At 51.2% G+C, this 23,730-nt stretch overlaps 1 protein-coding gene across 2 annotated transcripts in view; it reads left to right on the forward strand.

Annotated features, from left to right (window-relative positions):
- ITSN1 (intersectin 1) overlaps nt 1-23,730 on the forward strand; it is a 155,536-nt gene that overhangs the window by 26,999 nt on the left and 104,807 nt on the right. For both annotated transcript variants that reach the window (XM_054713510.1, XM_054713508.1), the window contains exons 2-4: nt 18,148-18,203; nt 20,274-20,366; nt 21,386-21,449. In XM_054713510.1, the coding sequence (XP_054569485.1) occupies nt 18,176-18,203; nt 20,274-20,366; nt 21,386-21,449 (185 nt within the window). In that variant the 5' untranslated portion in view covers nt 18,148-18,175. The remainder of the gene's footprint in view (nt 1-18,147; nt 18,204-20,273; nt 20,367-21,385; nt 21,450-23,730) is intronic.

Genomic DNA, 23,730 nt, shown 5'->3' on the forward strand with positions numbered 1-23,730 from the left:
TTATAATCACTTAGTTTTCTTCCTTTTGCAGTCTCTCTTGCTTAACTTATAAGGTTGTGAATAACAATCGAAAGTGCCGTATAGGACATAAACGAGGATTATAAGGTTAATTTTAACTTTCCCTCATTCTCTTTCTCTCGTCATGACTCGGTTCCTCCATAGGAAACGTTCACTCAGTCTGTTCACTCGAGTTTCACCCTGTCCTGACCCCCTCCCCCCCCCCCCCCACGGCGAGAGGGATGAGGAAGGTGGGCTGCAGGCGGCACAGGAAGGGGGAGTGATTCTCAGAGAGCTGTCAGCCCCGGAGACCCAAGCTCGTTGTCTTCCTTTATTTGGTCTTTTTCTTATTTTACTCAAGACATCACTTTTTTGTATCTTGGGGTTGGCAGTCTTTTGAATGATGTCAGTGTCAGGAATTTGCTAAGTTGGTTTTAGTCCTGTTACCTTTTTGTGGCTGTTACTCTGGGCCGGCCCCTGCTTGACCCTGCATAGAGGACCCTCTTGAAGGTCGAAGCATCTTTAGTTAGCGACTGGCTTTTTGTGAGCAGCCTGTTGTATAAGCTCGGCCTGCCTCCCTCCTTGGTGTCCTTAACCATCCCTCTGAGCTTGGACACCTGCTGCATCTTGGGCCTCTGGCTGGTCCAGGCCGCCCCGCTGAGGAATGCCCGCGTCTGCGTTGTCTCCGTGGAGATCGGAGACCTGCTTTATCTCCCGAAATGCACAGGTTGAATTCCTTACGTGTTACTAAAAGGTACCTTTTGTGTCCATTTTACAAAGGGATCTGATCAAGGCCGGACAAGTTGCCGTAAAGATGACATGATTAACCTAACTGTTTATTAAACTCTGGAGTAACTCCTGTGCTGACTGTAAATTCCAGTGGTTGAAATACCCGGTGTTGACACGGGGAGCTGTGGCCAGTTTCTGAGTTTTGGTGAATTTCTCTGTTTTAATTTTTGTAGTTGCTGTCCCTTTAGAAACGACCCCTCTGCCAAGCAGGTTGGGTCATGAGAAGGACAGCTCACTGCTGTGCGTGTTCGCTGTGGAAGCTACCAGACCCAGAGGAGGAAGGGCCGGAGGAGGGGGGCCCAGGTAACGCCTGTTGGGGACCCCCATGAGCCGCAGCGCAGCCTTCATTCAACAGAACAGCTCTCAGGTGCGTTCCCCCAAGATCCGCGGTCTCCCCGAATGACACGAGACACCTGCCAGTCCAGGTCAACGCCATGACTTGGTTTTAACGGTCCCTGTTCTGTTAAAGCGCTTTGATGAGTTCCGGATCAGGAGCGCTGTGACTTCTCAGAGAAACGTGCTTCCGAAGCACGTGGGGTGACGGCTTATCCACTCCAGCGCCTGCCTCCTTTCAGAAGAGGGTCCGCTTAAGGGCTGCTCGCCGGCCCGGCATTGACCTGGACTGACAGGTGTCTCGTGTCATTCGGGGAGACCGCGGATCTTGGGGGAACGCACCTGAGAGCTGTTCTGTTGGAGAAAAGACAGGCAGGGCCTGCGTACGGGAGAGCATGATGCATGGGAATGTTTATTAATGCACTAAGGTACGCTGTTAAAAGCTTCATTTAGTTCGATCTAAGTTTAGCTCTTAGAAACTGGTGTAAAGAGAGTGTAAAATTGCTCGGCGTTATTTAAAGCCTGGTTTTTGGGTAGAAAGTTTCCCTGGAGTATCCCATAATTTCCTTTAATTATTTCGTAAAGACTATCTGTTACCAGGAAAAGAAAAAAGAGAAACAGTCATTCTTTTAAATTAGGCCCAATTGCAGCGACATATAAAGGAGAAATCATATTAATCCGGAGACAGGCAGTTTCTTAGTTCAGGCGTTCACTCTGGGAACAACAGAAAAGCCTGAGGTCACCCTAACTGTTTTATCACTAGAGAATTTTAACATTCTTGCTCTGTTCCTTTGGAAGTCCCAGCCAAGAGACTCCTTTCTGAGTTGGCAGCCTATAGAAATAAATAGGCTAATTAAGAGGCCTTTACTTTCTAAAACTCACTTTCTCCTTTTTCTCTATTTGATCTTTTATTTTGAAAATTTAAATAGTGCGCAGCTGAGGTGGGTGGGGGTAGAAAGCCCTAGAACATGCATTTCCCAGCTTCACTCAGGAGCTGTTAACTCCTGGCCGCCCGGCTCCCCCTGTCCCTCCGGCCCGGCTCCCCCTGTCCCCCGGCCCGGCTCTGTGGTCGGAGCCGATCCCAGCCCTCGGTCACTTCGCTCAGGTGGCTTGCCTTTGATCGGGCAGGGGGAGCCCTGTCCCTCTTGGCAGAAGCACCGACGCTGAGGACTGAATAGAATCTGTAAGGAGACAGACTCGGCTTTGAAGAGCTTGCCTTTTCAGAAAGGCGCTCCTACTTTCTTCAGGGTTCTCTTGTCTTTCAAATGAGGGCGTATTTGCAAGTTTTGAAGTTCTTATCTGTTTAGGAATTCCTGCCGCAAGTTCAGGTTTAGTCACCGGTAACTGTTCGGGCTGTGCCTTATCTAAATTGAAGGCTAGAAAGAATGATTTCACCCAGCGTTGCCGCCGGGAAGAAGTTAGATGTATTGGGTGTATTTAGGAAGTGCCCTTAACGCTGTAATAATATACTAGCTTTTAAAGGGGCCTCATTGCAGTAGCTCTTAGGAAGCACAAATAAAACACTCACAGGTGATCTCTTTTCCTCGCCATCAGTGGGACAATTGAATTCCTATTTTGAGTCAAAATAAAAATGTCTTTCAAGTACCTGGGATCTGCAAGTATTGGCTGGCGCATCCTTTGTGGTTGAACCTATTGGTTCCCGGGCCCGTGTGGCCTCTGTGGGCGCTGACCTTGCTCTCTGAACCGAGTTCCCTTTGTCCTGGAAGGAGGCATCCAGCGGTCAGCTCCCCGGTCAGCGGTCAGCTCCCCGGTCGGCGGTCAGCTCCCCGGTCAGCGGTCAGCTCCCCGGTCAGCGGTCAGCTCCCCGGTCGGCGGTCAGCTCCCCGGTCAGCTCCCCGGTCAGCGGTCAGCTCCCCGGTCAGCGGTCAGCTCCCCGGTCAGCGGTCAGCTCCCCGGTCGGCGGTCAGCTCCCCGGTCGGCGGTCAGCTCCCCGGTCAGCGGTCAGCTCCCCGGTCAGCGGTCAGCTCCCCGGTCAGCGGTCAGCTCCCCGGTCAGCTCCCCGGTCAGCGGTCAGCTCCCCGGTCAGCGGTCAGCTCCCCGGTCAGCGGTCAGCTCCCCGGTCAGCGGTCAGCTCCCCGGTCGGCGGTCAGCTCCCTGGTCAGCGGTCAGCTCCCTGGTCGGCGTGAGGAGTGGAATTTTCACTTTCTCTGTGATTTATAAGTTTCAAGTGGCTTTGATAAGTGTAACCGTTTCTCAGTTTACTTCTAAAAGTAGATTTGACAGGTTAAATAGAACGACGTGTTTCCTTCTGAAACGAAAGCCGATTTTACCTTAATTGTGAATTCTTAGAGCTTAGTTCTTGGACACGGAAAACAGGGCCACTTTATGTCCTGCCTGGTGGCAGTTTCTGAGGGAGCTGGTGACTCGGCTGTGGCTGCTGGACTGCGCTGGACCCCGCGTCCGACGTGCGGTGTGATGTGTGTGTTTTTCTTCCGTAGCTCCACCGAAGTGATACGGATAGTCCACCTGTTCCGCAGGTGTGTAGTTAGAAGGGTTAGAATTAGATTTTTTTAAATTTGCAACAATGTGTGCGCTGCCCACAGGCTGGTGCTGTTTCCGAGCGCGGGGTTCCTTACCGCCCGGGCCCGGGGCTCGGAGTTGGAGTGCCGCGGCCTGTGCACCAACGGGCACAGGCCCAAGTGATGGGTTTCACCCCGCTGCCCCCGGCCTCCCCCCCCCCTGCCTCCCAGCCTCCCCCCTGCCTCCCAGCCTCCCCCCTGCCTCCCGGCCTCCCCCCTGCCTCCTGGCCTCCTCGCTGCCTCCCAGCCTCCCCCCTGCCTCCTGGCCTTCCCCCTGCCTCCCGGCCTCCCCCCTGCCTCCCGGCCTTCCCCCTGCCTCCCGGCCTCCCCCCTGCCTCCCGGCCTCCCCCCTGCCTCCCGGCCTCCCCCCTGCCTCCCAGCCTCCCCCCTGCCTCCCGGCCTTCCCCCCGCCTCCCAGCCTCCCCCCTGCCTCCCGGCCTCCCCCCCCCCCCCCGCCTCCCAGCCTCCCCCCTGCCTCCCGGCCTCCTCGCTGCCTCCTGGCCTCCCCCCGGCCTCCCCGCTGCCCGGCTTGGGTTACCGTTCACAGCGCACGCTCCCTGTCTGCGCTGGGCATGCGGAGGCAGTGTGCTTGTGGCCTGGCCGTCTTGAACTCAGTTTTGGGCTCATGTCTATCGGCTGTTTTATATCTTAACTTTCCGGGGAGATGAGTGCTGTCTGATCAAGAGCGGGTGAGGGCCTTCGCATGATGTGGCACGAGTCACAGTGAGCAGACCTGAGACTCCCCAGGATTTCTGGGCTCCATTGTGTGTTTCTGGGTGAAACCGTTTTCTTTACCTGCTTTGGGTTGCATTGTTTGAAAAAAATCAGGACGTGCATCATGTGTATTTTGCAGAATATTCATTTTCTTTGATCCCTAACAATATTTAGTCAGCCTTACACGTAGCTCGGCTGAAGAATTTTAAACATGGTCGTTAAAGAATTTTCCAGCCTCATTGGGATGCTTCCAGGCATCGGTGTTGCACATAATGAGCTGCTCTGTGATGCTGTCAGTTTTCATGCTCCTCCTTGACAGAGCTTGGCCCTCAGGGTTGGGGTAGCAGTTTTAAAGGGAACAGGACTCTTTCTCAGGGTGGTCTGTGTTACATTATTCCGTTGACCTACTCAAAGGGTCGGTTTCTGTTACATTTGGAAACAAATTAGCTTTAAAAAGAAATATTTCTATTGATTTCAGAGAGGAAGTGAGAGAGAGAGAGAGAGAGAAGAGAGAGAGAGAGAGAAACATCAGTGATGAGAGAGAATTCTTGATCGGCTGCCTCCTGCATGCCCCCCCATTGGGGATCAAGCCTGCTGACTGGGAATCGAACCATGATCTCCTGGTTCATAGGTCGACTCTCAACCATGGAGCCAAGCCGGCCTGGCAGAACAAATGAGCTTTTAAGAACAAATAGGATGGCAGGACAGCATTCCACATATCTAGGTGGGACAGCTGTAGGTGCTTATGAAATGTTTGATGTCAGACTTGAGCTGGCATCCTGTGATAACTGCCCTGCTTTTAAGCGGCCCTTAAGGAACAGCAATAACATGCTTTGGTCCTGAGCAAATAAAATAAACAAAGCCTCTGATGTGATACTGAGTTTGTTGGATTTTAAGGCCAACTAATAAAGTCTGCTTCTGAGGAAAGCTGTGCTGTGTGCAGATAGAGAGAAACCTGGTGAGCATTTTGATTTTTGCTTCCAAAATAGCAGATTTCTGGAATGTGATTACCTGTTTTCATTCCTAGCTGTTTTCTTGAAAAGCCACCCTTACTCTTGGGCTTTCTGGTTGGACTGTTTCTGTCAGAACTCCGATCCAGGTAGTTGATTTGCAGATTGCGTGGCTGCTGTGATCCCAGGAGGTTCAGGGAACTGGTTCGTTTGTGTTGTATTCCTTGGAAGACTTGGGGGGCCATCATCAACTGTTAAAATCATAACCTGTTTGCCGCTCTGGAGAGTTGGCATTGCTTCCTGAACGTCCGTAGGGCACAGTAGCCGGAATCTGACGGGAAAGACGCCCCAGCGGCTGCAGGCGACCCCTGAGGTGGCAGAGCGGCCACGGGGAATCCCCAGAGCTTACTCCCTCCACTCGTTCTGCCACCCATTCCTTCAGCTCACATTGTCTGTGGGCCTGCAGGGGCCACGCCATGGTAAAGGTGCTGGGAATTAAAAAAGGAGTCTTGCCCGATCAGCGTGGCTCAGTGGCTGAGCATTGACCTGGGAACCAGGAGGTCACGGTTCAATTCCCGGTCAGGGCACACGCCCGGGCTGCAGGCTCGATCCCCAGTGTGGGGCGTGCGGGAGGCAGCTGGTCCATGATTCTCTCTCATCATGGATGTTTCTCTCTCCCTCTCTCCCTTCCTCTCTGAGATCAATAAAAACATATTAAGAAAAAGAAAAGTCTTACTCTGAAGGGACCACAGTCTGGTCCAGGAAACAGGGAACAGGTGCAGTGGCTCTAGCTGTAAGCTTAGAGCATGCCAGGGGACAAAGAGGAAGTCCGCAAGGCACTGCTCCCTGTAGAGGGAACTCTGCGTTCTCCGTGTTGTTAGAGAAAAGTTATACTGACACGGTGACAATGGTGGGAAGACTTTATTCGAGACTGTTGCCATGGAGGAGCGAGACGGGGCTCAACTCTGAATGCAAGAAGTGGGGGTTTATAGGCAAGGAGCAGGCGAGGAGGTCCGTGGATGGAAAATCACTAAGAGGAGACGGCCGGGGGCGGGGGGGGGGCATTCTGCTAAATGACCGGACAGGATCTGGGTGTAAATATGAAAGGTTGGGGATGAGGGACTTGATCAGAGACGGAGTGTGATTAGATTCCAGCGGCCTGGGCTGCTCCCTAACTGACCGACGGAGATTCTGGCTGAAACGGCTGAGCAGGCTGAAGGACGGAGAGAGCCTTTGCCGGTGAGTTCCAGGTTACGTACAGCGGTGACCTCTTAGAAATAAAGTCTGAGCCGCTCACAGGAGGCTCTCCACAGCCAGTGAGTGCCGGAGCTGGTGCCGCTGGCTTTCCATCGGGTGCCCGCGCCCTTGGTCACCCCGGACTGCGCCCAGCCTGCGCCCAGCCTGCAGCGGCTCAGCGGACCTCCGCGAGCCCGTGGGAAACAGCGTGCCTCTGGCTCAGGGTGACCCGAGGCCTCGCCGTCGGCGCTGCCCCGCGGCCCGTGCTTCCGCCGGAGCAGCGTGCTCAGGTTGCAACGCAGAGTGACATCTACACGTTAGCAGAGTGACATCTACACGTTAGCAGAGTGACATCTACACGTTAGCAGAGTGACATCTACACGTTAGCAGAGTGACATCTACACGTTAGCAGAGTGACATCTACACGTTAGCAGAGTGACATCTACACGTTAGCAGAGTGACATCTACACGTTAGCAGAGTGACATCTACATGTTAGCAGAGTGACATTTACATGTTAGCAGAGTGACATCTACATGTTAGCAGAGTGACATCTACATATTAGCAGAGTGACATCTACACGTTAGCAGAGTGACATTTACATGTTAGCAGAGTGACATCTACATGTTAGCAGAGTGACATCTACATGTTAGCAGAGTGACATCTACATGTTAGCAGAGTGACATTTACATTAGAATTTCAAGTAGTCGGGGTGCCTGTTCAGCGATAAACGGTGCCGGCTGGCTTTCCGTCGGATGGCCTGAGGATTTACACCCCAAGTCCTGTTAGGTCATTTAGCAGAATGCCCCTACGCTGGCCGCCGCCTCTGAGTGATTGTCCATCGGATGGCCTGATATGTATTCAGCACAATAGCATTTGTCACTCGGATTTCTGCGTCTCACCTCCTGAAATATAGCCACAGAGGGAAGAAATGTAAAACTTTAGGACTTCAGATGTCCTGGACATAAAAGGTGATTTTACACAGTAACCAATAATGTCTATCCACACAGAACTCTTCAAATGTGGCTGAGTTATCCAGTAAGCTGTACCAATTGGCGGTAAGTGAAATATGACCATTTTGTGTGATTTTACCCAGCTGTCCAAGAAACATGAAAATTGAACAGCCCGTGGTGGCTGCCTCAGCGGTGTGCATGGAGGGAGGCCGCGGTAGCACCAACGGAAGGCTCCTTAGCTCACACGACATGTGGCTCTGCCCTCGGCCGCTGGGCGCCGGTCCCTGCACAGCATTTCCTCCGTCTCCTCGTCCCTTTACGTTCCTGCCATTCCGAGTTCCTGCCTACTCAGTCCTTGCATGCATTTGGACTGTTACCTGGTGCTTTGGCCCTGCCCGTCTTGCTGTTCTTTAGTCTAGAACGCTGTTCCCAAGTACTTCTACCAGCTCCTGTTCCAGCCGCTCTCACGGCGCCTTGCCAGGCCTGTCCTCCCTCCGGTTGGTAGCTTCCCTCTGGGCTGTCACAGGAAGACCGCAGGGTTCTCTCATTGGATACAATGTACACGAAAGTAGCAACCCTCATTGGATACAATGTATATGAAAGTAGCAACTCTCATTGGATACAATGTATACGAAAGTAGCAACTCTCACTGGATACAATGTATATGAAAGTAGCAACTCTCATTAGATACAATGTATACGAAAGAAGCAACCCTCATTGGATACAATGTATATGAAAGTAGCAACTCTCATTGGATACAATGTATATGAAAGTAGCAACTCTCATTGGATACAATGTATATGAAAGTAGCCACTGTGAATCGCTGTACACGTTGTAAATGTTGATGATAATATTTATAACACTTTATATACAAGTTTTAAAGTTTTGGTCTATGTCAGTGAACTTTTTTTAAATCCTCACCTGAGGTTATATTTTTATTGATTTTTAGAGAGAGAGGAAGGGAGAGAAAGAAACAAACATTGATGTAAGAGAGAAACATCCATCAGTTGCCTCAGCTGAGGATTGAACCCTAAACCTAGGTATGTGCCATGACCGGGAACTGAACTGCAACCTTGTGGTGTGTGGGACGATGCTCCAACCAACTGTGCCACCTGCCAGGGTTGTATTTTTTAAAAACAAAAACTTGGTGGGCATAATACCTTATATAAAGTTCTATACTTAAAAAAATATGTATTTTCTCATTGATTTCAGAGAGGAAGGGAGAGGGAGAGAGAGATAGAAACATCAGTGATGAGAGGGAATCATTGATTGGCTGTCTCCTGCACGCCCCACACTGGGAATTGAGCCCACAGCTCCCTGTGCCCTGACGGGGAATGGAACTGTGACCTCCTGGTTCATAGGTCGATGCTCAGCCACTGAGCCACGCCGGCCAGGCGTCCTCCTCCTCTGGGCGCCTGTCTTGCCGCAAGCGCATGCTCTCCGGAGGGAGGGGTTGCGGCAGTTACACTCCCACCAGCAGTGCGAGGGGCCCGCTGCTGTCCCGTGAGAGTGGGAATCGGCAATAATAAACTTGCTTATCTTGAGGCCTCACTTCATTCCTTTGTGGTGAGCTTTCCGAGTTGGGTTGACCTTAAGTAAATTGGTTCAAATTCCCAAGTAAAATTTCTCTTTTCTCAAAAACTTAATAAGATTCATTTCAAAAGTTGGGATATAAAGGAAATAAGAAAAGCTTTGTCAGAGAGGGAATAAAAGGTTCGTTTTATAATGTCCACATCTACATGAATATTAATCAGTGAAAATATTAAATGATTAACTTTACTTCCCCTTCAGTAACAATAGTTATCTTTTCAAAAATCTTTTGCATGCTTTTTGGAATTGTAACACTTAATAGCTCTACTGGATTTCACTTATTGAAATTAAATGCAGTCACCTTTAAGTGTGCAAACGTGCCTAAATCAGAATTCTCCATAAATGAATCATAATCCACATTTTGAGTATAAAAACTGGCTTCTACAAAATTTTTATATTATGAGATGTTAAAATCTTTTTAAAGAAGATACAAAATTGAGAAAATCTGGATTTCCTTCCTTTCCAACTTTATTCCAGATCACAGTATATTCATGATTTTTAAAGAAACTTCCAAGCTCCCACTCTGTATTTGAATGGTCCATCCGGGGCTACTGACAAAACAAACACACAAACAAGAACCTGAGTGAAATCCTCAGTAAATGACCAGGATGCTGTTCAGCTTTTCTCTTTTTTTCTGGGGCTTAAATATATGTGGGTGTAGCTCAGTCACGTGACTTGAACCTGACGCTCTGAATGGGCCTCTGGGCGCTCTGGTTCTCTGGCTGCAGGCTGCTTGGTGGTTGGTGATGCTAATGCTGTCGAACGGGCTTCTTAGCCCCAAACGTCCTCGCGGTGACAGACGCCGCCCTGCGTGGAAGTCCGGGGTCACCTCGCAGGGCGCAGCTGGTTTTGTTGATGACTGCGTTGTCGTTTTCGCTCATTCGTGACACTGACTTCATTGATGCTGCAGGAAGGCTCTCTGCGGACTTTCCCGCCCTTCACGGTTAGGAAATAATCTTCAGCCGCATCCCATCAGTGTGGGTCAGATGGTCAGTATGTAGCGGTGTAGATTTCCTTTACCTCCTGATCAGGCAATCACCTGCCAGGCCTTAGCAGAGAATCTAAGAGATGGAAACGAACCTCCCCTGAATTCCCCTCGCTGGCAGCGGGAGGCGGCGGTGGGGTCGGGCGGTGTGGCTGCCGTGTCGCCCGGTGTGGCCCAGAGCTGGGAGGCGGTCGGGGATGGGAAACGATGCTGGGGTCTTGGAGTGTGTTTGTTACTAGGCCTCACCGGCAGCAGATGTATTTTGGTGAGTATGTTCACATGCAGAGCATGTCACAAGTACTGGCACTGGTGGTTTTTCAGGGAGCATGCGTGTGTCTCACCTCTTGTTGACCGTGATGTGTACACTCGGGATGTCTCCGGTGGCAGCCGTGGCACCAGTGCTGGAGTGGGTGCCACTCTGCAGGCGCCGCGCTGGCCTGCGCTCGGCGGGCTGCAGTTCTGCTCGCACAGGGTGCGTTCGGCGGGGCTGCTGCCTTCTTTCCTGAAGCTGAAGGCGTTCTCTGACCGTCTGCCTGTTCCCGGGCGAGCTGGGAAAGCCGGCTTTGGGTGCTGGCTCTGTTGGAGGGTACCGTTAGTTTCCCAGGGAAAAGGCGGCAGTGGACACTAGAACACTGTACGAGGAGTCTCGTGCTGCAGCCTGGACGTTCATTTTTAATGTTTGCCTTTACGTGTGCATGTGCCTTGTCATTGTTGAAAAACCAGTTATTTGAAAGAAATCCTTCAGATCATCTCTTATTGTGTGTGTGACCATATAAAACCACATCACACCGATGGCATTTGTCTCCCATTACCGAGCTCCTTACATATTTCATGTGATAAAATAAGTGTTTTCAATTATTCGTGAAATTTTGAGTTTTTGATCACTTAAAAATTTATATTTGAGAAGGCATTGAAAGTTTGTGAGTTGAAATAGGTTAAAGTTATACAGTTTGATTATTAACCCTTTGCACTCGCTTGCTTTTTTCTCGATTCCTTTATTCTACTCGGGATTTAATTTTTTAAATATCCCAGATTTTACAAAGCGCGGCAGTAGAATAAAAAACGAGTTTCTTTTCATACAAACTTATTTATTTGGATTTTTTTATATTTCAAATTATTGATACATTCAATAACTGTCACACTCGACATCCGAGTGCAAAAGGTTAATTTGGCTGATAATCTTGAAGTTGCCTAAGTTTTATATTTAAAATAAAATTTTGATCTGAACTGACCTTTTCCCACACAGTGTTTCTTAAAATTATTGTTTGGTATTTGGTTCGGGGTGATCTGCTTTCTCCATTATTTACTTCTCAGCTTTCAGTACCTTGAGATAATGTTTTATTCTTAATGACCCTCTTGAAATGGACCCTTCTGGAAGAGATAAAGGCCTCGTTTACTGTATTGAAGCCAGGCGGATGGCTCTCCGCCTGTGCTGTGGGCGTCGGAGCCTGCTTTGTCCCATCGCCTGGACAGACCCTCTCGGTGACTTGCTCCTCAGGGTTCCCCGCAGTTGCTCCTCTCAGTTGGTGTCCAGGTGGGAATAAGCTTCCAGGGCCGCTGATTTGCACTCAGCTCTCACCGCAGGGATCTCCTTTGTTTCTGCGCCCGATTTTGCAACATTGTAGCAACATCGTAGCAACATTGTAGCTACGTTTTGGTTTTACTGCTCCCTGATGAATTCTCCCTTCTATCCACTAGTCCAGTGGTCGGCAAATTCATTAGGCAACAGAGCGGCAAACTGCGGCTCGCGAGCCGCAGTTTGCCGACCACTGCCCTAGTCCAGTAAGGGTCATTGAGAAGAACGAGGTGAGCTCTGCCAGTGGGCTGGGTGGGTGGAGATCCTGGTGTTTCTCTTGGTGGAAGAAGCGGCAGTTAGTGGACCCGTCAGGCAGAAATGCCAACGAGTGTTGCCAAGTGATGTGTGACAGCTGGCCGGACCTGTCCCCTTCCCAGCTCTGTCCCCGCCTCCTCCCTCCCCAGCGACGGAGCTCTGGGAGGAACGCGTTTCCTTCAGAGCACGGCTGGCGTGCTCACGGCAGTGTCCGGCAGAACCGCAGCGGCTCCCTGGACTAGTCCTGAGGTTCTCCTTTAATGGGGGGCGTTGTCCCTCCGCCGGTTAAACCTCCCCGTGAACGGCTGTCCGTCCCTGCCGGTCACCCTGCTCCACTTCCCACAGCGGCCATGGAGAGCCACATGGGCCAGGCTCCAGACCCAGCCGGGCAGTGATCGGCTCGGCTGTCCGTCTGGTCTGTCAGCGCCTTGGTGCGTTTGCCTGGCTCCGGTACCTTTTCCCCGGGTCCCCAAGGGCTTTGTGGGCCGCCTGCCCTTGTGCGTGACCTCACGCAGCCGAGTGGGTGGAAGGCAGTGCTTCTGTTCCTTCCAGGCTGTTCCTTAACCAGGAAGGGATTTCCTTCCATTTTTCTTCAGATTTTCCAATTGTGAATTTCTAGAGATGTGAAGGCCTCCAAGAGGAGAAGACATTGGCAGTAGTGGTTTTTGTGTGATTCCTTTGAGTTTTTAGCCTCGATCAGGGGTAAATATGCTAGACTCCTACCTAAATCCCGACTCTCACAGCTCGAAGTATCCGATAGCATCATGATATGACTAGAGTGTGCTTTTAAAAAAGTTTAAGTATGTCTTTATTGACTTTAGAGAGAGAGGAAGGGAGAAGGATAGAGAATAGAAACTTCGATGAGAGAGAGACATTGACCGGCTGCCTCCTGCATGACCCTCACCCAGGGATCGAGCTGCAACCTGGGTAGATGCCCCTGACCGGGAATCAAACCGGGACCTCTTGGTTCAAGGGTCTGTGCTCAGCCACTGAGCGACACCAGTGGGGCTACCATGTGCTTTTTTCCAACATATTTTATTGATTTTTTTTTTTTTGTATTGATTTTTTTACAGAGAAGAAGGGAGAGGGATAGAGAGCTAGAAACATCGATGAGAGAGAAACATCGATCAGCTGCCTCCTGCACACCCCCCACTGGGGATGTGCCCGCAACCAAGGTACATGCCCTTGACCGGAATCGAACCTGGGACCCTTCAGTCCGCAGGCCGACGCTCTGTCCACTGAGCCAAACCGGTTAGTGCTAGCATGTGCTTTATTTTAATGTTTCTGAGGATGTTTTTATTCCCTTTTGGGTATTTAAAATATGTGTATGTTTTCATTTTCATATTTCTGTTCCTTTCCCCCCCTCAATTTTATTGATGCCAAATTTCTAGACATTTAAAGTTTCTCGTCTGTACCTCCTACCCTGTAGGCCCTTTAGTCTAAAACTAAACCTATTGAACAACTTTAAAATAAAAATTAAAAAACATTTCTTTATAAGAAATGAATTTAATTACCATAGTGCCATGAAAAGATATTTCAGATAAATAAATTAGCTGAAGGGACTAATTGTGGGGAAGGGACCCCATGACGGCGTCAGTGAGATGCCTTCTCTATGGAGAGGGCGTTGTCAGGGTCGGCCAAGTGCTCTGAGCGCCCCCCACTGGGCCCCTCCTCCGGCAGCCTTCACTTGGGTCTGATTTACGGAGGAGGGTTTCAGGGTTTTGTGAGAGAGTGGATGGTCAGTAACTCAGTGGAAAGCAGTTAATGTGTGTTTAGAATCTCTCTTGGGCTTTGGGTCATTCATCGAAACTCGCCCTGTTTTGGTAGATTAGAAACCTGCTAATTATTTGAATTGAATAATTGTGAAGATTCCTTTGTCCTGTGAGTGATTATGTATTTGAATTCCCTCATTTCATCTCGCAGAGTTGTTTTATAGATACCCATTTTTAGAGGTCTTCTCTAAATATGTCCACAGTTGGGATTTTAGTGTAAATGCTGAAATTAAGGATCAACATTCCTTTAGGTTTCTATAATTAGCTTTCCTTTCTGAAGCTGAAATGACGGAAGATTAAAGACTTCTCAAACATATTCTAGCTTTTGGCTTAAAGATCCTAACATTTATCCAAAGTTTTAAAAGGTACTACTCTTTACCTGTCTCTTGATTGCTCACTATTTAGTCTGTCTGTTTTTCTATTTTTTTAATATGTAATTAGAGGAGTGTTTGCCTCACTCTAAAAATTAATGTTTATAAAAGGTTTTTTAAAATTTAATATTTTTATTGATTTCAGAGAGGAAGGGAGAGGGAGAGATAGAAACATCAATGATGAGAGGGAAACATTGATTGGCTGCCTCCTGCACGCCCCCTACAGGGGATCGAGCCTGAAACCTGGGCATGTGCCCTTGGCTGGAATCAAACCCGGGACCCTTCAGACCACAGGCCGACACTATCCACTGAGCCTAGCTGGCTAGGGCTATAAAAGGTTTTACGAATGGGTTATAACGTAAAGGGTGCAAAAGAGGGAAACAATTGTATATTTATAGGGAAAAGGCTAAATGGGGATATAAATCCCAAGCTGGTGGGTGGCTGCCTTGTCTGCCTGTAAGAACTCTAAAATACCCCCCCCCCCCCCCCGCATTGTATCAGCCCGTCCTGCTGACCCTCCCAGCCTCCGCTGGGCAGCTCCTGCCTGCCTGCTTCTCCCAGGCAGTAGGGCCTGGGCCCCCGAGGGCCCCTTCTCTGCTGTGCTCTAGGCAGGCTCTGTGCTCTGACTGCGCTCACTGCAGGTGACCCACCCTGTCCTGTCGCAGTCCTAGCTCATGGCTGGAATTCCTGCCTTCACTCGCTTTAGTTTTATTTTGTATTTTGGTGTTTTTTTAAGAGAGAGTCGAGGGGAGGGAGAAGGGGGAGAGAAACATCGATGCAAGAGAGACACATCGACTAGTTGCCTCTGGCATGTGCCCAGACTGGGGCTGGGATCGAGCCTGCAACTGAGGTACCTGCCCTTGACTGGGAACCGGCGCTCTAACCACTGAGCACCACCGGCCGTGTGTGTGTATGTGTGTATGTGTGAGTGTGTGTATGTGTGAGTGTGTGTATGTGAGTGTGTGTATGTGTATGTATGTGTGTGTATGTGAGTGTATGTGTGTGTATGTGTGTGTGAGTGTGTGTGAGTGTGTGTATATGTGTGTGAGTGTGTGTATGTGTATATGTGTGTGTGAGTGTGTGTGTATGTGAGTGTGTGTGTATGTGTGAGTGTGTGTATGTGTATGTATGTGTGTGTGTATGTGTATATGTGTGTGAGTGTGTGTGTATGTGAGTGTGTGTGTATATGTGTGAGTGTGTGTATGTGTATGTATGTGTGTGTGAGTGTGTGTGTGAGAGTGTGTGGTGCGACTTCCAACTTCCGTTCAGTAAATGCTTGTTTACACTTAAGGAAGCTTTGCTTTTTGCATGAGAAGTAAAAGCTCTTTGGAGTTGATGGCAAATGCTCAAACTCTCTCCCCATTCAGTTTCCTCTGGGGGCTGCTCCGCGCACAAACCTGGTTTCCCTTTTTCTCCTTTTTGCTTTCCAGGCTTTGATGGCTGGGAACAGTCCCCCCGCCCCCCAGCTCCACCCGGCGGGTACCAGGCTGGCTGCTGCCTGCGGGCCGTGCGTTTCTCAGTCCCCAAAGGCTGGCTCCCGGCTGCCGTTAATGCTGTGTCCGCTGCGGCCTCAGCCTCCACTCTGTGGACGGGGTGGGATGCTGTTTAGCTCACAGGTGCTAACAGGACTGAGTCCACTAATACAGCCCGAATGTGTTAGCCAGCAGTTAGTAAAGTTTTGGTTTATCATTTGTTGGTTCCATGTTTCCATTGCTTGCTCCTAATGGCTCTTTCTATGTACACACACAGACACAGACACACACACGGATTCTTTGATGTGTGTTTCTGTCCCCTGTGTAATTGTAAGCTCCCCCAGCTTTATCGGGCACAGTGGACAGCTGACAGCTGCACGGACTGAGGGTGTACAGCACTGATTTCACGTGAGTGCCGCGAGGCGGCGAGTGGGGGGCAGCCCCCGCCCCCCGATTGTAAGAGGAGCTGAAGGGGCAGCACACTCCTCTGTGGGAAGGCGCCACACGCTGTTGCTCCGTGTTCTACTGCAGGCGTGTTGCTCTCCGCTGGGAAACGACCCATTCCCCTCTCTGCACATTGAAGACCGTGTGTGCCAGTCGGCGCACCACTCACCGCCTCTGAAACAGAGACCCGAGGCCCCGGAGTGAGACAGGGCTGAAGAGTCATCTCAGGAGGCTCCGCTTCGCCGAGGTGGCGGTCCCCGCGCCTGGGTGTGACGTGCCGAGTGGTGTCCGGGGCGGGAGGACCCCTCCGGGGAAGGCCGGGCCGGGGGGCGGGCTCTGAGCGCCGACGGCCTTGTCCAGGGAGCGCTGGATGGAGTCGGCGTCTGATCCCGAGTGAGAAGAGGGACGAGCAAATATGCGGGCGCTAGACTTTCCCAGTTACCTCAGCTTTTGAGAATTTCATGTTGGAGGAACTTTCTGTTTGGAGAACTTTCCTACCAATCCTCGCTTTCTGAGCGTTTTTACTGTTATTGGGCGTAGTTTTTATCAAGAGCTTTTTCCCGTATTTGTCGGACCACGCGGGTTTCTGGAAATATGGTGAGTCACGTTAACTGGTTTCCAAACGCCGGTCTCGCGCTTCCGGGCCAACCTCCTCCGTGTCCCTGGTCCGTCCTCTGGTGCTGCCGAGGCCCGTGTTGCCTGCTCCGTGGGGGAGCCGCACTCGTAGGCTGTGTTCTGGGCGTCTTCCTCGCCCTGTGCTCCTTGGGAATGTCTGCCGCCGCCCCCCTCGCCCGCCCTGCAGCCCCAGCTCCCGGGACCCTGGGCACCCCCTGTGGAGGTCTCCGTGAGAGGTGACGGGTCCCCGGCCACTGCGTGGAGGAGCCTGTCCGTGAACACACGTGCGGCCCACGCTCAGCTCCGGAGACGTGTCCAGCGCCTCCTGGGGACATGCGGGCGCACAGGGACCTCAGTCAGCCCGCCAACAGGGGACCACGTGGTGCCAGAGACGGCAGGACGCTAAGAGCAAACGGGGAGAACCCGGAGGGGAAGACCTCGTGCCCGTCAGAGGGGGAAGGGGGGCCCATTCCAGTCGTGGGAATAGAGGAGACCGAGGACGAGCCGTGGGCAGTTGAAGCCGCCGCCCAGGACAGGAGGCCCCGGGACAGGTGGGGGGGACCGAGGGGGAGTCACTGTGCGGTGCCGGGACGGAGGCCCAGCGGCATGGACTTCCCGGTTGAGGAGGAGGCCGGCTTGGTCCCCGGGGCAGTGCGTGAACAGTGGCCGGTGGGGGGGGGGGGGGGGGAGGGTGGGTGCTCCTGTCCGCAGACTCAGTGCGAGAAGCGCTGTTCACGGGCCTAATGGCAGACTGGTTCCCATGGGGGAGCGCAGGCGGGGAGTTTGCCGCCCCTGCTCCATCCAGCCCGGCACCCCGGGTGCGGCACTGCCTCCTCCCTGCGCCTCGGTTCTCATTTCCCCGTCCGTGACATGGGAGGTCATCACAGCACCAGCTCTCGGAGCCGGGTGGCAATGGAGAGCGCTGAGCCTGATACCTCACCCGGCACAGTGGGCAGCGTATTCTGAGTGCTCCTTAAAAGGAGCTGCTGTTGGGGCCCCCAAACAGATGGACTAGGCCAGTGGTCGGCAAACTCATTAGTCCACAGAGCCAAATACCAACAGGACAACGATTGAAATTTCTTTGGAGAGCCAAATTTTTTAAACTTAAGCTTCTTCTAACGCCACTTCTTCCAAATAGACTCGCCCAGGCCGTGGTATTTTGTGGAAGAGCCACACTCAAGGGGCCAAAGAGCCGCATGTGGCTCGCGAGCCGCAGTTTGCCGACCACGGCACTAGTGTATGCAGATGGTGAAGAAAAAGATACACAAAGTAACCGGTGGCCATCCTGGGCTCACGGCAGGGCTCACCAGACAAAGCCTCCTGTTGCCACGGTCTTTCGCCAACATTCCCAGTGCCCTTGGACCTTAAGAATCTGCAGAGAATGAACGAGTGAGTGAGTGAGTGAATGAATGAGCCCCTTAGGTGTAGCTCTCACTTACGGGGCTGAACCCTCGCTCGGGTACCAGTCTTCTGATCGTTAAAGGAACAGCATGTCAGAGTGCTTATAGGCCTGCAGAGTGAAGCCTCGTACACTGAAACGTTCCCTTTCCATTGCAGGCGCCGGTCAGCCAGGTAGAAGGAGAACATGGCTCAGTTCCCGGCGCCTTTCGGAGGTAAGCGTTCAGAGCTCTTCGTTTTTAAGTGCGTTTTGGAGCCGTATGTTAATCACTCAGTATTGTGGCACGTTTCCGCGGTACACGTAAGCAGAGGGAGCAATACAATGAACCCATCTTCTCTGTGCTCATCTCAGTTTCAGTGGCAGCAGCCATGGCCAATATTGTTTCATCCGGATTCTCTGGAAACTCTCCGGCATCAAATCATTTCATTCACAAGTATTTTAGTACCTGTTTCTAAAGGATAACACTTTTAAAGATGCCGTTACAATCCCCTTCGCGTCCCTGCACAGTGGCCAGGAATTCCTGAAGGGCAGTGCTGGTCAGGGTTTGTTCAGATCGGGGTCCAAACAAGGCGCGTGCGCAGCTGTTAGTTGGTTCCTGCGTCTCCCGCCCGAGTCTCCGGCCGGTGAGCGCCCCTCCGTCCCGGCTTCCTTTGCAGTTTGTTTGTTGAGGTGACCGGGTCACTGAGTCTGCTTTTTCTGAGGCCTGGGTTTGAAGTGTGACACTTGTATTTGCTTCACTATCTGCTGAAAACATCCTCTCCATCTGCAGAAATGTGCTTTGGGGTAAACTTTCCTAACGTGATGGGGAACCCGTGGAACACCTGTTTCTGCTCGCTGGCTAAGTGCTCTTTCTGAAGCGGGTGCCACGTGGAGGGCGCCTGCTGCCCAGCGCGTCATCCCGGAGGAGGCCCGCTGGGTCCCACCTGCCAAGTCCCTATGGGAGTCCAGTCCGGAAGGAAGTCGGCAAAGTTCTCGAAACCATTCGTGTTACTTTATCTTGTGTTTTGATTTCGTTTGCCTTCTTAATTACTTTTTAATTTGTGGTTGTGTTTTTGGTTTGTGTTGTTTATAGTTAGAGATGAATTCTGACGGGCAATGAACAGCTCTTCCGGAACATACACGACTGTCAGGGAGGGACCGGGTCGGAACGTCCCCGCTTCACCCCCGATGCCAGCCCAGTGCTTGGCACCTAACTCTGTTCAGTCGTCTGTCTCCAGCGAATCGCTGCCACCTGCCTCTGCCAGCGCAGGCGCCAGGGCTGGCGGTGTCCAGACACGTGGCTTTTGCTGGGCCTCGTCACGTGTTGCCTGAAACATGCACACACCGTCTGTTCCCCTGCTGGGGCGGGTCTGACATTTGAGAAGCTCTGCCTGTGGCATCTAACGTGGTTTGGGTGAACGTGAGGAGACCAGGGCTGAAGGGAGAAGGGTCCCAGACGCGAGGGGACTTCTGCTCATTCTCAGCTGAAACTGAAGGAGAAGCTAAATCCCATTCTCTTTGGTTTGCCATTAAAAAACCCCCACAAAAACCCACAGCCTTAGAGAGGTATAATTTACAAGCCATAAAATTCATGGTCTTAACCGTGCAACCTCAGTGTTTTTTGTGAATTTATAGTCATTCAGCCATCATGAGAGTCCAACACCTGAGTGTTTTCCTCGCCCCCAGAGGTTCATGCCCTCCCCAGACCCTAGCTGAGCTCAGCTTCTTCCATCCCCTTCGCTTGTGGCATTTAAGACGGTCTGTTGCTTAAGTGCGTGTAAATGAGTGATGAGCGACTCACTGCATCTTCCTGCGGGCCTGCTCACGATGGGTTCTAGGACAGTTCTTATAACAGAATTCGTGCCAGTTTCCTTTTTGGGTGGGAAGGGCTGTTTATGCTTGATTTTCTTTCTTTTTTTAAAAAAATATTTTTATTGATTTTTTTACAGAGAGGAAGGGAGAGGGATAGAGAGCTAGAAACATCGATGAGAGAGAAACATTGACCAGCTGCCTCCTGCACACCCCCTACTGGGATGTGCCCGCAACCAAGGTACATGCCCTTGACCGGAATCGAACCTGGGACCCTTCAGTCCCCAGGCCGACGCTCTGTCCACTGAGCCACACCGGTTTCGGCTACGCTTGATTTTCTGACTGTGTGTGCATTACGCCCAGGACAAACAGGTGCTCACTTATCAAAGCATTGCTAACACACGGACACACTCCTCATGTGACGGGAAAGTTTATGTGAGTGCCTGCCTCGTTCTTGATCGTGTACTAACCCGCTTGTCTTTCCTTCGGATTGCAGGCGGCCTGGATGTCTGGGCCATAACCGTGGAGGAGAGAGCGAAGCACGATCAGCAGTTCCACAGCTTAAAGCCGATCTCTGGATTTATCACTGGTAATGGGCCTTAGCAGTTTCACATCTTCACTTCTCAGCAGTGCATATATTTTGAGAACCTGTTAGCAAGCTCAGGTGGGCTTCCGTGTGACTGAGGGGCTAGTTACCCATCTGCCTTCTCCTTGACCTGCACGGTGACAAGGGCTTTTCCAAGAATGCACTCAAGCCTGTTTGCAGTCTTAAGGAATCCTCTGTGTCCTGTGTCCCTAGAGTTCCCTCTGAACTTTGCCTTTCCCGTTATCTTTCCTGTTTGTTCCTCTTCAGGCATTGCTTTCAGGAAAACGAGGCCTAGATTCCCTGGGCTCTTGTTTGTGTGTGTGTCTCATAGTTCTCTTTAACTTATTAAATCTTAATAAGTTAACTGATGTGATTGTTAAAAACCATGGTTACTGCCCTGGCCGGTTTGGCTCAGTGGATAGAGCGTCGGCCTGCGGACTGAAGGGTCCCAGGTTCGATTCTGGTCAGGGCACAGGCCTGGGTTGTGGGCTCGATCCCCAGTGTGGGGTGTGCAGGAGGCAGCCGGTCCATGATTCTCTCTCATTGATGTTTCTCTCTCTCTCTCCCTCTCCCTTCCTCTCTGAAATCAATAAAAATATTTAAAACAAACAAAAATCCGTTGTTACTTACTCCCTGTAAGTGCAGGAATTGTCGGTGTCGGGAGTGACAGGGCTGTTTTTAAGAAGTAGAGGTGAGCGCCCCGCTTTCTGGAGGTCCCCGCAGATGTGCTTATCACGTGTGTGGCTGTCACCGTCCTGGTTAACAGCAGCTGAGCTCATGTGGACAGTGTCGGCCCGCCAACGGCCGCCCGTGGCGACGCTGGTTTAAGGCGCTGAGCTCCAGTCAGTGCTGACGGCCGGTGTTGCCGTCCTGTGGACCTGCTGTCCGGCGTCTGTCACACATTCAGGGCCGTGGTTGCAGGGTTCCCAGCCTCCTCCTCAGTCCTGCAATTTCACTGTAAGAAAATGTCTCCCGTTGTTTCGCTGTTTTTCTGTTCTGAAACTTTCCCCTTTATTTTACAGGTGACCAAGCGAGGAACTTCTTTTTCCAATCGGGGTTACCGCAGCCTGTTTTGGCTCAGATATGGTAAGTGGGACTTCACATACCGAAGATAAAATGTCCCGGGGGTAGAATTTCTGACTGCGGGCGGGGACCTCCACCTCCTGGCCGGAACACTCGCTGCTTCTCACCGGAGAGACACTCGGAAAGGAGGTTTGTCATGTGGAACTAAACAAAAGGGGTGACATTTGCCAGATAAAAGGGTGGAATTTCCAGTTGAGAAATCTACGTTTTGATATTTTCTCACTAGTTTGTTTTAACTGCACCCTTCCTCATCTGACTGTCCCACATTTCTTGCTTTATTATGGAGGGTTCTGTATCTTCCATGGAATAAAAGGCAACACACACACACACACACACACACACACACACACACACACACGAGGGTTAGTAGGGGAATAGTGTTCCGACATAGCAAAGCTTTCCTGGGGCACGCGGACACATTTGGGTGTGGATATGATGAATGTGTTCCTGTTGAAACCAAATGGCGCCACATTCCTGTCTTCGGTGTCCGCTTTCTTTTCCTTCTTGGCTCTTAGCATGTCGGCTGCCAGGCCTCCCTTCCCACTGGAGAGCCTCCTGCTCTGACCTCTGATCTGCTTTGAGCTTGGGAAATCAAATAACAGGAATTTCTTTAAACATTTTTGGAATTACTTTTAAAATTAAGTAGAAGGCAGAGAGAGAGAGAGAGAGAGAGAGAGAGAGAGAGAGAGAGAGAGAACCGACCTGGTGAGAGAGAGAGAGCATGAGCGAGCACCGACCTGTTAGTGGGTGCCTGAGTTTGAATGGAGGAGGGGTGTGTGTGTGTGTGTGTGTGTGTGTGTGTGTGTGAGAGAGAGAGAGAGAGAGAGAGAGAGAGAGAGAGAGAGAGCGGGGGGTGGGGGGTGGGGGCGGGGAGGGGAGGGCACCGACCTGGTAGTGAGTGCCTGAGTCCCTTTGCTCTGCGCTGATGTATGATTGTGTTTCACACCATCAGTCAGGATCACGCACTAGAACCTTCCTTCCCCAGCATCACTCCCTGCATTGAATCCGCTTTTATGCTCGTTCCCTGTGTAAGAGGTTCCCTCAGGAAGCAGACTTACGATGCTCACTTCCCATGTACTCGTTCAGCGTGGGAAGATATTCATCAGGTGGCGACTCTGGGTCGGCGAGCATTGTAGGTGCTGGGGATGCAGCGGTGAACAAAGCAGACAAAACCCGTGCTTTCATGGAAATCACAGCCTGTAGCTAATCGCAGTATAAAATTTGTCACACGTGATAAGTACGTATCACCCAGTAAATTTCATTTTTATAGATTAAGTTGCTTTCTAAACTGTTTTAGGATTAGTGTATCAAAGTCATTTTTCCAACTTATTTTATGGTGAAAATTTATTAACAATAAGATGATGAATTGCTAGTAAAAAATGTTTTTGTCTTTAATTTTTGTGTGAGTTTGTTAAATAAACTTGTGATGTCATTTTTTTTTACAATCAACAATTTTTTTACTTGAACTGATGTTAGGCTCTAGCCGGTGTGGCTCAGTGGATAGTGTCGGTATGCAGACTGCAGGGTCCCAGTTCCATCCCGGTCAAGGGCATGTACCTCGGTTGCAGGCTCGATCCCTGGCCCTGGTTGGGCACGTGTGGGATGTGTCTCTCTCATATCAATGGTTCTCTCTCTCTGTCACCCCCCCCCCCCCCCCTCCCCTCTCTAAAAATCAGTGGGAAGAGGTCCTCGGTCGGGGATTGACAAGGGAGAATTGCTGTCGGGGAAACACTCCCAACGTCTTTCCCAGGGAAGTCTCTGGCAGGGGCTGCGGCCCCCGCGCCGGGTGTCAGACGGTGCTGGGCTGCAGGGCTCCCCGACCGCCCTGTCCTCGCTCTGCCACCCTGAGTGGCGCTTGCCTTCTTCAGATTCAGGGTTTTAAATTTATCAAGGAGAGCAGCTGACCTCACGAGTGGTGTCGCCTCCTCTCTCTCACGCTGATCTGTGTTCTCATGTGGCTTTGCTAGTCGGGCGCCAGGGAAGGCCCATGCCTCGTGGCAGACAGGAAAATGGGTTTGCAGCTCAAGTTTCGCCCCTCCCTGTGTTAGTCGTCTGTGCAGCGGTAACTGTTTGGATTGAGGATGAGGAGCCAGTTCTGGTCTGTTCTCCGGGCCCGACTTGCTTTGCTCTGGACTGGATTCCCGTGTGTAAGGGACGTGGGCTGCCGGAGGACGTCAGGAACTTTCATGACTTTGATCCACGTAGAACTGTATTCCAGTGGCCTCGTTTGTGACTGTTGAGCTGTGGCCTGCTCGTACTTCAGGGCTCCCCGTCTAGCCAACCC

The sequence above is a fragment of the Eptesicus fuscus genome, chromosome 3, assembly GCF_027574615.1.
Source record: "Eptesicus fuscus isolate TK198812 chromosome 3, DD_ASM_mEF_20220401, whole genome shotgun sequence".
NCBI classification, from domain to species: domain Eukaryota; kingdom Metazoa; phylum Chordata; class Mammalia; order Chiroptera; family Vespertilionidae; genus Eptesicus; species Eptesicus fuscus.